The following is a 12,666-nucleotide window of genomic DNA, read 5'->3' on the forward strand; positions in this document are numbered from 1 at the left end:
GCATGTGCAGTGGTGTCGTCACTGGGCGTCCGCAGGACAGGGAGGTTTTCCTGTGCTCGGCCTTTTGGAGTGAGCCATGAAGCAAAATATTTATGTCCTGGAGCTGCACAAACATACACGGTCCCCCACTTCCCACTCCTGCCCTCCAAGCCATCCTCTGAGCCACTCCAGGGCCCGGTGGAAATTCCTTCCCCCATGTGTTTTCAATTACATCCCTCCCTCCCGACTCAAGGCCTTCCAGGCCATGTTGTCAGGGTGATTCCCTCCTGGAGGGACACTCCTCCCGCAAGCCCAGGAGGCCACGTGAAGAGCTTTCTCCTCGCTGTTGGCCTCACATCAAAGCGCAAGAGACGCATTTCAAGACTCCGATTCTGCTCTGTTGGAGGAGCCTGGTGGAGGGTCAGTCATCGTGGAACGGACCTGTATCTGAGGCTGTGTGCGCGTGCACTTAGGCCTCGGCAATGAAAGACGCGGCCTGCTGGCCTGTCAACGACTTTGCCAGAGAGGAGTGCCTCACATTCAGTCCTCAGAGCAGGAGGGGTTTGGATGCCCAGCACGCGGTTCAGAGACAAGCGGGAAGGAGCAGGTCGGCCGGGCGGGAGCTCAGACACACACGTGTGGGAGCCGTGACTCCGCAGGCACACTTAAAGGCCCGTGGGGCAGTGAGCCAGCCGGCCACGTGCACATTGTGTCTCCAGAGACACGCTCTCCGCCCCGTGAGAAGACCAGCTACAGTGGTCGGCCCAGGACTGGCATTTTCTCTGCAGGTGATTAAAAGGTAACTAAAGCCCTGGCTCAGGGGGAAGAGCATAGGGGAAAAAAAACACCGTCCATTTTACTGATGTTGGCAAGTCTCAGCTTTATTCCAGTCTACAGAAGATCCACATCAGGCACTGGGTCTGTGGGTCACGTGCAGTCTTCTCCTTAGATCTTTCACTAGCATTTTACCTTTTATACAATTACTTATTCCTTTAAATTTGCTGGAATAGATTTTTAAAAATCTCTCTAACAGCCAGAGCACAGTCACAACTTCGCAGGGCTCATCCTTCCCACCATGGTCAATGTTGACGCTCCCCTCGATTCCGTGTCTCGGCCAGTTGTAGGTAATACCCCAGCCCCCCCTGTGGGAGGGGGGCACACCCCTTCTTGCGGACAGCAAGCTGGGCCGTGTAACGGGGCTGACTTTGGTCAATGAAATGGGAGTGGAAATGGCTCTTGTCCCCCTGCACAGAAGTTCTGCTAATCCCCATGTCCCCCTTCCTTCTGCCACAAGACCAGCTGTTTCTTGGACGGAGATGCTCCGCCAGCCCAGGGCCCCGAGGCGAGAGCCAGAGCTCACCCAGGGTGGGCGTGGCATGTGAGTGAGGGAGGGTCCTGCCATGTTGTCAGTCACCGAAATTTATGAGTGGCTTGTCATCACAGCGTAACTTAGCCCAAAACGACTGCTTGTGAGGTCTTAGCATAGATCTGTGAATTTAATTTTCCACTGAAGCATCTCAGATGTCTTTTTAGCATCTCTGATAATCATCATATGGCATATTTCCCTACAAGCTATCAATTTGTTAACTTGGATTACTAGCTTTTAAAATATTGAGCCAACCTTCTACTCCTGAGGTACCCTTACTGGGTTATACTGGGATGCTGGATTCTTTATCCTCATGTACTCTGTGTGTTTGCTTTTTAATCTTTTTCCTTAATAAGATTAGGTAGTGGCTTATCTTGTGTCCTTAATTATCCCAAAGAACCCACCCTTGGTTTTCTTAGTTTCATTTCTGCCAATTAATTCATACTTTTTATTTCTGAATTGGAATTCCCTTTGAATTGGAGACTCCAGGGAAAGGGCATGCGCAGTGGATTGTACCAGGCATCCAGGTGAGTTCTGATAACGCAGAGTCTCAGGAGCATGGCCACAGTGTGCCGTCCCCAATGGTTCCATTTGCTGTCTGCCAGATAATCTGCCATTGATCTTTGACTCAAGAATCATTGCATTTCTAGGCCACAGATTGTTTTTCTACTTTTAGTGCATTATAATGGGAATTTGTACCGTTAGGATTTGAGTTTTACTTTGTGCATTAATATACACAATTATAAATTTTTTTCCGGAGGCACTTTGAAAGAAGTATATTCAGTACGTTTAAGTATTCCATTTGAGATATGTGTGTGTGTGTGTGTGTGTGTGTGTGTGTGTGTGTGTGTGTGTGTGTGTGTAAATATAAAGTTGATCATTATTAACCATGTCTCAGCTCTTCTATGTACTTATTTTTTGCTTACTTGCTTTGTCATGGGGAGAGGGTGGTAAGAACAAAGATCCTTTGGTTACCATTCTGTAAATTTATTTTTCTTTGTCTTTTCTGTTCTTTAGGAAATTGGATGCCATTAAAAACTCTTGCCATAGATTTCCATTACGTTTAGACTGTTATTCTGGATATGTCTGGTGTCAATGGTTTTATTCCTGCTTGCTTTTTAAATCTATCTCTTCTATAAATAAGGTGAGTTTTTAAAACTTTGATAGGTTATGTGTCACATTGTTAAAAAGAAATATGTATTAAGTCCCCTCCCCAACAGTGTGCTTGTGAGAAGGCATCTCCCCTCCTCACCCCACCATCCGACTGGCTCACGGGGGTCGCAGCCTGCATCTCCTGACTCACCAGCTCACCCTTCTTCCTGGATTCTTATGTGCTGTTCCAAAATTTCCTTATGCATCTATACATGAGCAAGACTACAGATACGTTTATCCACACGAGAGTTCCCCCTCCCCCTTTTTGTAACATTCCCAGGAATGAATGAGACATTTCTTGATATTTACCTGGATACCATTTATTGGCTATAATATCTGAAACAATGACTTTTCCTATGACAATAGCAGGTTGTGTTACCTGTGGACTCCCAACAGGAGAAACGTGTACAAAAGTAACAGACTGTAACATAAGAAGGTATGAGAGGAAACCTTAGCAAACCAAAGCGTTATACATGGACGAAGCACTATAAAATCAATGTACTGGTTTAGTAGCTATGACTTTGTACTGTGCTGGATAGGCTGCAGCCAAGTTTTAAAGAGTGATACTTTCTGTGCCACACACTCCAACAGCGGACCCTCCTACGACCTCCCAGTCCGACCTGACGGAGGGGCAGGAGGGAAACGAGCTTTGCAACTAACACTGGTCCTGCCCTGCACTCAGAGGAGTTTCTCTTTCTAGTTTGATGTATTTTTTTCTATCACTATCCTACTTAAGTACTTGCTTATAGGCCATGAATAGAGACATCATTTGTTGTCTTCGTAAAACTCAGACCATCACGTGATACTTACTCTTTTGTCTGGATTTAAAATGTGCTACGTTGAGGACTAAAAAGTTATCTTATGGAAGGAGAATCACAGGGCGAACACAAGACACGTGTTCTGAAGATGATGTGGAAAATCAGGGTTGGTTACAGAGGATTGGAACCTGGAAGGGCCGAATCCCGCCGGGAATTCCTTTAGCTGTGTGTGAAATCTGGCCACCAGGACCCATTACTGAAGATTTTAACAATTTTGTATGTGGTGTTTCTTCTTGTTTTTCTCATATGAAGCAGGCTTTCAATGGCTGGACTACAAGCTGCCATGAATGTCTCAAAAGTAAAGAGGGGGTTTTCTTTATGAAAGGCCGGGGAAGTCCGTTCACGCGCAGGTAAACGGCTTCGGGAAGCCTCACTGCACAGAAATGCTCCTCAGCCTGGGGCGTGTGAACCTGGCTGAGCGTTTGTTACTGGTATCACTGCCCGGGTTTCCAAATAGGTTTAAAAGAAACCGCTGTCCGTAGGACTGGAGAGTGCGTCGAGAGACTTTTCGAATCATAGGTAACCTGATTTTCTGTGGCCACCCCCTTCTAATTAGAATAATTAGAATTATTAATTATTAGTTAATAATTAGACTAAGTCTTTAGATGGGAAGTGCTTGCAGAAGGGATTTTTCTGGACTCCAGGCTGGTGGGGGAGTGGGTGGGGTCGCTGGGCGCTGCAGCTCTGGAGAAGGGCTTTGGGCGTCCCGGGGGTGGGCATGGGGAGGGGGGCAGCCGCACCTGCAGCCGTCACCACTCGGGCTGAACCGACGGCAGCACTGGGTGATGAGGAGACGCCGGAGAGGCACAGGGGTGCTGTGGCCCAGGCTGCCTGGGTCCAGATGTGTTTTCGGCCTCATTGTGAGCCGTGGGGAGTCGCGGTGCAGCCTCGGGCTGGCCCTGTGCAAGTGGGGGGGAGAAAAGACGCCCCTGCCACGTGCCCCACCGGCCGGCTCCAGCCCCGGGGTCACGCCTGGGGGGTCAGTCCCGGCCCTGGGAGACTCCTGGGTGGAATGTTTCTCCCGGTTACTCGTGTGGGGCTGGGGTCATTTTGACAGCCTTGAGGACGGGGCCCCAGGCCGAGCCTGCCCCAGGCTTCCCGCTCCCCAAACACCCAGGGGCGCCCTCAGGAGCGAAAGTGGTAAGTGATGTAAGCTTCCCGGACGAGGAAAGCCGGCGAAGGGGGCAGGCGGCTCCCGGGTGCCCGGCCCTCCTGGTTGGTTTTCGGGGTCTCAGTGGCTCAGATGCTTAGTAAACAGCAGTGGCGAGATGGCGGGGAGACGCTCGAGCTGGCCCGGCACAGGCTCTTTTTTAGCACCACCGCGGATGACAGGCTCCTGAGAACAGTCTGACACAGAGCAGAGTTTTTCCTGTTTTTCTTTGCGGGGCTACCCTGATGTGTTGCATTGATTTGCCAGAGAACAATGGCCTCTGGTTTCAGCCTGAGAATTCCTAATAAAGTTAAGAAGGCATAAAGATGTCCCCTTTGAGACTAGTCAGGGGTATTTATTCTCATGTAGTTTAATTCGTTGCTGTTGTGGTTTCTGTGATGTCATCCCACATGTGTAGGCTGGAAAAACTCACACTGGGACGCGGAGTCTCCGAGTGCACATTCTGACAATGGAAAATGTTATGCATTGTTCCTCTTGGTTGCTACCCATCCGATCCCACGTGTCGGGAAAACAAACTGACACAAAACTTCGGGAGATAAACTTCTCAATAAAGTGGGGTCATGTAACCTACAACTCCCATAAGACAGAGGCACAAAAGGGGTACTACCCTCAGAGCCCACTCTAAGCGAGGGAGGCCTTTCTAACCTCACCTCAACTCTGTTATTCAGCCTATACAATTTTTAAAAATGAAAAATAGACTGCCGTTGAAATACAACTATTGAGTTTTGTTTCCATCATCTCTGAGGATATAAAAAGGGGGAGGACTACTCCCCTCCCCCAACAACATGGCTATTGGTTCCTTTCCTAAGTTATCTTACAGTGAAAGTTACGGCTAAATACGCTTCACTTGCTAAGTACTGCACTTGGAAGTACTGCCCCTTTAATAATATTATCTGGGTATTGCAAGGAGATATTAGTTTGAAATATGTTCTTGTCCAGAAATAAATTGCATGGCTCTATAAAAGCAATTAGCACTCTAGAGAGAAGAATGCGTCATCCGCCGTGGCCCCTCAGTGGCCGGTTGATGACATAGTGTAAGATCACAGTGTTAACCTCCTTTAATATCAAACTATTCCTGGTTCTCTGAAATGGAAACACAGGAATTGTAGTTAAGGACAGACAAAAAAAAAAAAAAAGTTCACATCCTCTTACTTGCACTGGGAGAAGGGACTAAAACGCCAGATCAAAGGGCTTGGGTATCCACAAAGGTAACACCCACATGATGCACCATAAAAATTCTGTAAACTTTTCAAGCTGTTTTGGCCTTAATACCATTACCAAAATTATCCCAGTTACAGTAACTCTGTACATGCTCATTAGCAGTAACATTTCCTAACATGGCTTTGTCGTTTTAAGAGATTGATCACTGTGTAATGAATAGCTGCGTGCTGTAAGAGCTGGAATGTTTCAGAGCTGGGTCCCCTTTCCTGTGTGTTTGTGACATGGCTTTATTTAGTTTCTCCACGGTCATGAACACTGTGTTACCTAGAGACGGAACACGGGGAAAGTCAGATGCACTCCTGCTTTCTGGAAGGCAAACCAAGGTTCTCGGTACGTTTTGTTTTTCTGCTTCAAGGCATAGAAAAGCCATTGAAATGACCCCAGATGAAGGCTCTATCATAAAACAGAGTGAATTATGGAACTGCTGTCAGTTGCCTTCTAATGTGAAAACTAGTCATGTCTGGCCCCACTAGAAGACAGAGGCATAAAGGCATTTTACCTTGTCTGAGTAGTTTTGTAAATTTCACACCATTAGGTCCAGGCATCGCCATGATCTCCTTGTGAAAATGGCTCCCCAGTCAGGCATTTGAAGAGGGAAAGCTGAAGGGGCTGCATTTCATGAATATGTAGGATGAGGAATTGGATTTCCTCATCACAATCTATGATATTCGAATAACAGGTAGGCTGTCAGTACTTAAAAATTAGATTCAAACTTTCTGCTAAAAACATCTTTTAAAGGTTCCTGCAGCCCAGCTGGGAAAATAGGATGGCCCAAAGAGAACTCACTAGTAACTTAATGGTTCTTCATCCCACCTGTGCTGGCAAGGAGAGTAGGCATAACCTACCCCAAGGAACACAGCATTGCTTTTGGTTGTAGTTTCTGCAAGCATAGGGATTCTGCCGAATTTTGAATAGGCTGAGCCTTGCAATAGAAGGAGATTTTTATCTATGGATTTGATTCACTAGATCTGGTTACTAGTTCACATCTGAAAGTAGTTATGGTCCCGTGGAAAGCCTCATCTGTCTGTCTGAACACAGAATCATTGTATTAGAGTCAAGAAGACAAGGTGGTAATTTGTTTAGCTCCAAACAGTCCAGGGAGATGGTGTCTGCAGCGCCTGGGCAGTAGCTTTCCCGTAGAAACAGCCCCTTTCCCGACTGAAATGAGGTGCTGATGCCAGCGCTCTGCAGAGGGCAGCCAGGAAAAGGCGTTCTTGGTGTTTCTGTAGAGCAGACTTTGCTGCCTGCTCTCCCAAAGTGCTCTCGGCTGGTGAGCTCAAGGTCAAGTTTCTGCCTGGCCTCATATTTGGTCTCTATCTATGCTGGTGTGGCCACACCTCAAAATTCCTTTCTGCAACCCAGGTTCTCTCCAAAGCTTCCTGGCCAGAAGCCTCCTTCCCGGCTCTCCTGGAGCTTCAAGGGGTAGGCATGGTGGGCCAGCCCGTCTGCTGTGACAGGGCCCAGGTTATCCCTGAAAGCCAGGCACAGCTGGGACCAGGAGCCAGGCTCTGACCTGGGATCAGGGGTTCCAGGAAATCACTCAAGGTTCTACCTGGGGTCTCTTGAGCTGTGTCGGGCACCGTCACCACAGCCATGGGTTGCTGGGGATCTGGTCTCCAGTAAAGCCTCCATCAAAAAGTAAACATCCTGTCCGGAATCCCATAAAGCACGATATTTCAAGTTCACTAAACTATTAAAAGCACAACAAGCCTTCCTTCCATGGAAAACTCAGTGATGGTAAAAACGCCCCGTCCAGCGCACCGCGCTGCAGCGAGCATTCTGCATAAATTAATAATTTACAGTACCTGAGGAAGTACAGAGCACCTTAGCACAGCACAGCACCGACGGCAGTAGCTCAGAGTTCTTCAGATCGTGGTGTTTGAAACATTAAAAAACATTCTAAAAGTTGGTACAAAAAAGAACTCCAACTGGAGCTGAAGGGTAGTGCAAACTTCTGTCTTCACTGTTGAGAAAAGGTGTCAGCTTGCTTCTCACTCAGCATAGGCGATGTGGGGGCGGTCTGGGCACTTGAGGCGGCTGCTTGGGAGCCGGTCTGCCTCGAGAGGGGAGAAGAAAAAGCCGCAGTGAGAGGCCCTGAGAGCCACTTCTGCAGATACAGACGCCCGGGTGGGCGATGACTTTCCCTGCACTAGGATGTGTTTCCAGGATCAGACCCCACCCCCACGCTGGGGGCTGGACACTGTTCTTGCTTTTGGCAGGGGTTGCAGATCACGAAAGGGACCTCGCTGGGGGGCTGCCGGGTCTTCAGTGGTTTATGACCCTCCCATCCATCTGCAAGGTGACTCCAGGGGAGGGCCACTCAGCAGAAAAGCGGTGCAAGCCGCAACAGTGAGCCTCCTCTGTAACTTTAAATTTCCCAGTAGGCTCACGAAGAGTAAAAAGAGATAAAGCTAACTTCAGTCAGAGATTTCACTTAACCCAGTATGTCCAGAGTAGTAGAATTTCAATATGTAATCAACATAGAAAATTATTAATGGGGTGACTGACATTTCGGGGGGACTGACTCTTCAACATCCAGTGTGTATTCTCACTGCCAGCAATCTCTTTTTTTTTTTTTTTTTTTACCAGCCGCGATGTGCCCAGCGGTATTACTGTGGTTCCAGAGGACAGAGCAAAGCTGGGCCTGTGAGGCCCCTCAAAGAGGAGCATACAGGGCATCCTCTTTCCAGGACGAGACCCAAACCAGCTGCACTGGTGTCAGCATCTGGCAGTGGTGAGACAGGCCACTGCCTGAGGTCATTTAAAAAGAGGGTCTGCCCGCTTCCCGTCCATGTAAAGCGGTGCTTTCCCTTTGTAACAAGAGAAGGGACTTCAAGATCAGCCTACAAACCACAGTGAAATAACCAGGCTGCCCGGCAGCTTTCCTCTCTTTGTGGAGCCGGGAGTAAAACCATCGTCCTGACCCCTTGACCGGCTTTATCTCTGAGATGTATTAGGCAGCTGTCTCTTTCGCAGGCCAAACATTTTTCCCAAGAGCTGTAATGAAATCACTAATGTGGGCCTTCCCGCTCCTAGGTACTGAGTTATTGAACGCAGGGCCTGGCCGACACCCTACCTTTGGTTCTTTTGAGCTCACAAAGCAAGCTGCCTGCCAAGGGGGGGCACGTGTGTCAGAAGCGTGTTTCAGCTGAGGATTTCACCCGTCTGTGTGCTGGTGAAGGTTTAACTGCCCCCCGCGGTGGGAGGCGTCGTCCTGATCCGTAGTGCTGCGGGCTTCCCTGCACGAGCACTCTGCTACCCGTGCCACGTGACTGAGCACGGACGAGACGTTCGCGAGCCACCGGGGCACGGTACGTCCATCACACGGAAATGACAGACGTGGGTAACCTCAAGCACGTGGATTACAAATAAGATAACGAAAAAGAAAGTGGAAGTGAGGAGTTTGGGGCATTTGTTACTTTTGTTTTTAATCTAAGAGCTATCGTTCCAAGTTTATATAATCATATTCTTCAGAACGGCTAGGCTTAACACCTACCTTGCAAAATTCCCGGAAATGTCATAGCCCTTGCAAACCGGTGTGACTGGCTCCAGCCCACCGCTGGGGTCACCTCCTGGCACAAGCCAGGATCCAGGGCTGTGCCTGCCTAGTCCCCTGGGGGAGGGCATCAGAGGACCACAGCTGCAGCCGAGTCATCAGAGAGACTCCTGCACGTTGGGTGGGGAAGCTCCCAGTCCCCTGGGCCCCCTCCTGCCCAGCAGCTGCCTGGGCCTGACTTCTTTCATGCCTTGTTTCACCCATGACCCTCCAGCCCCACCTCGTCTCCTTAGGCTATTAAGGCCTAAGTGAGATTTTTGGAGGCGGGTATCCAGCTGTCATCACATCCCCCCTTTTGGTGCCTTTACTTCTGTGCCTCTTTGAGGGATGCGGCTCGGCCCGTATCATCAGCCGCAGCTTTCCCAGGGATCTGTCCTACTCGATCTCGATTTGACCTCACAGGTGCCGTGGGATCATTGCTAAAGCCACCTGGGGTGCCTGTGCTTGTAAGCTCACGGCTGCCTCCTGCTTATTTTCAGATCTACCCTTGCATCTGTCCTATATTGTTCGCAGGTGCAGGGAGTGCATAACCCCCCGCCCCCGCCCCACGGCCTCAGGTGCCTTGGGAAGCAGGGCTGGGTGCAGCCGCCCCACATGGTCTGGAGGGGGAGGAGGGGGCGTGGCCACACCGCACCCACCTGATGGGCGCCAGGCGGAGCCCGGACTCCCGCTGGCCCAGGGGCCGGGCAGAGGCACCACTCAGCCGGGTTGTCTTGCTCAAAGGGTCTGCAGGCAGAGGCTTCTGGGGAGGGTTTGGCTTACGAGTTCCCTGTAATAAACCAGAAGAGTGTGTGTGGTCACCATCCCTGCGAACTTGGACAAGACATTGACCCCAGAAGCCATCAGGGTGCCCTGAAGGGCAGGCTGTGGAGAGCAGCTAGGTCGCTGCACGGCACAGGCTTGACTTCCTGTGAATGGAGTGAAACCCTCTGACCGTGCGGGTGTGGTGGGGTGCGTGTGCGTGTGAGGGGGCCTCTGTTAGAGATTGATCCAGAGCGGCATTTGGTTACAAGCAGCCAAATGTGGGTGTTCAGATGCTACACTGTTCACAGGCCTCGGGAGTATGGTTGAGGCTGGTGTCTCTGAGCCAGTGGACCCAGGGGACGTCCACTTTCCTGTGCTTTTAGGCTTCCTCTCAATTTCGAAAGGCCTAAAATGGTAAGTTGGTGAAAATCTTTTCAAACACATTCATTTCTTGAAGTTTGCCAGAGTCCTGTAAGAGAACCCGCTCGGCTGTGGACCGGATGGCGAAGGTGATCACCGCCCTCCGTCAGCGTGGGGCCGGGAAGGTCGATCCAGATGGCTCCACGACGTGGACCTCGGTTCTTCTGTCCAAATGCTTTCTAATAATTAATTCAAAGAATCATAAACTCACCAGAAAAGTGACACCCAGAAGGAAAACCGAAGACACAGTGGTTTGAGGGATGGATACGATTCTGTAAGGAAGTGAATGGGGAGGTGCCCTGCCGACCAGAGGCCAGTAAGGGAGCTGGCAATAGAAGGGGGCAGAGCGTGGGCCTGTGTGTTCCACTCTGGCTTTTATGCAAAGACCAATACTCTGGGACTTGTGCCATTCACTTGACCTCCCTCCACCTCAATTTCTCCATCTATAAAATGGGAGAACACCAGACCTATTTCATAGTGTTTTAAATAATGCACAGGGAGCCCCCAAAGTATAGATAACAATTATTCAAAGTCCCTTGTTTCCCCGGGGCCCCTTTCTTGGCCACCGGGAGAGGGGGTTCTCTGGGGCTGGGCTGGGGAGTCAGCACTGACAGCGCTCTTTGGGGTCGGGGGTGAAGACAGGCACCAAGACACCACCTGTTCTGGTCCTTGGAGCCAAGAGGCCCTCACAAATGTACAGAGAGTCTGTAGGAAATGGTGCTGGAATCTCAAGGACATCCTAACAAACGTGACCTAACCCATTTTCATGGGACTCAGTATTCCACACAGCCAGGAACACTCAAGATGATTTAAAAACGTCTGAGTTGAATTTCTCACGGTCCTCATCCCACTAAAATTGCATCTCCTCAGTCCCTGGCGCTCAGTGCAAAGAACGCGACAACATACTCACCACTTAGGGTATCTCTGAAAAGCCAGGGAAGCTAACGCAGAAGTCTGTCAGCCACAGCTGCGCAGAAAATGCGCCAAGTTGAAACAACGGGCTGGTTGGGATAGGAAAGAGCGCCTGACGGAGGGACAGACTGAAAAGTGACACTGTTCCATCAGTTCTCCTCAAAGGAAACATTAGCTGGCCGTGGAGTAGAAAACAGAACACAGCCCTAACCAGGAACAGAGGCCACACCGCGCGCACCAGCACGGAGCCAGGCTGCTTGTCTGCCCGCCGGCTTCTGCGCTTACCAAGTCGCGGGCGCACAGGTTGCAGAGACGGGATGACGTGAGGATTAAGGGAGAGATCCTCTGTAAATCTGTTAGTGCACAGGGCCTGGCACTCAGCTGGCCAGTGAGGTCGCTGTGACCGCCTCACAACCACTGTGAATTTCCCAGGTCCAGACAAACTTTGGATGATAAACTCTCGCAATAGTTCAAGCTCCATTTGAAGCAAGTTCCATATGAGCAAGATATTAGTGGGTCATGTAAGCATGAATGCACCCACGAAATTCAGACTTTGAGGATTAAATACTTCATTCCCTAATGATACTAGTTTTGCCACTAAGTATCTAGTCTTGGCAGCAAAGATAACCTCAGGTTTTTACTGCAACGTCCGGAGACAAAGTGAGATACGTGTTAGTGTATCACAATAGAGCTGAATTTATCATGGAAACTTAGGAGACAATTAGGTTGGCCGTTCATTCTGGTTTGCCTGTGACAGTCCCAGTGTCTGCCCTTGTTTAATTATTAATCGCAGTCTCTCTCATGTGTCCTGGTGTAGAGGGCAAGTTATATGGTCACCATAGTGAGAAAAGCCCAAACAGCTGGGATGTTGGTGGAAAGTTCTGATTCAAACCTGGGGCAGCAGAGGCACCAATCCGCTTTCTTCCTGCCATGCCCAGGACGTGATTTTGATGGAAACATGAAACAGGTATTTGCCTCGGTAAGATGCCAGCTTCCCACCAGGCCCAGCTGGGACAGACCAGCACCAAGTCTGAGTTAGTCCAAAGATGATGTGTCCTCCCCTCTCAGAGAGCAGGCGTGGCGACGCGGAGCCCAGGAGCCACTTGGGAAGAAGCGCCAGCTGCACGCGCTCTGACCTTGGAGAAGCGGGTGGGAGCTCCGCCCTCCCTTTGAGGCACCAAGCTTCATGCTGCCCGGGCAAAACCTGAACCCGGGCTTCCCCCAAAGAAGTCCAATCCAGCCCGGCCGCAGGGAGGCATCGGAGCGGAGCCGAGGGACGGCGCACACTCACACACTCCTTTTGCTTGACTTTAATTTTAAACAAGGA

The 12,666-nt window shown here is 50.0% G+C and overlaps 1 protein-coding gene across 1 annotated transcript in view; it reads right to left on the reverse strand.

Moving 5' to 3' along the window:
- Positions 1 to 5,920: 5,920 nt before the first annotated feature.
- ADAM12 (ADAM metallopeptidase domain 12) overlaps positions 5,921 to 12,666 on the reverse strand; it is a 324,566-nt gene continuing 317,820 nt past the window's right edge. The window contains exons 22-23 of the mRNA XM_031461975.2: positions 9,902 to 10,032; positions 5,921 to 7,760 (exon numbers count right to left, since the gene is read on the reverse strand). Coding sequence (XP_031317835.1) covers positions 7,703 to 7,760; positions 9,902 to 10,032 — 189 coding nt within the window. The 3' untranslated portion in view covers positions 5,921 to 7,702. The remainder of the gene's footprint in view (positions 7,761 to 9,901; positions 10,033 to 12,666) is intronic.

Source organism: Camelus dromedarius, chromosome 8 (genome assembly GCF_036321535.1).
Source record: "Camelus dromedarius isolate mCamDro1 chromosome 8, mCamDro1.pat, whole genome shotgun sequence".
Taxonomy (NCBI): domain Eukaryota; kingdom Metazoa; phylum Chordata; class Mammalia; order Artiodactyla; family Camelidae; genus Camelus; species Camelus dromedarius.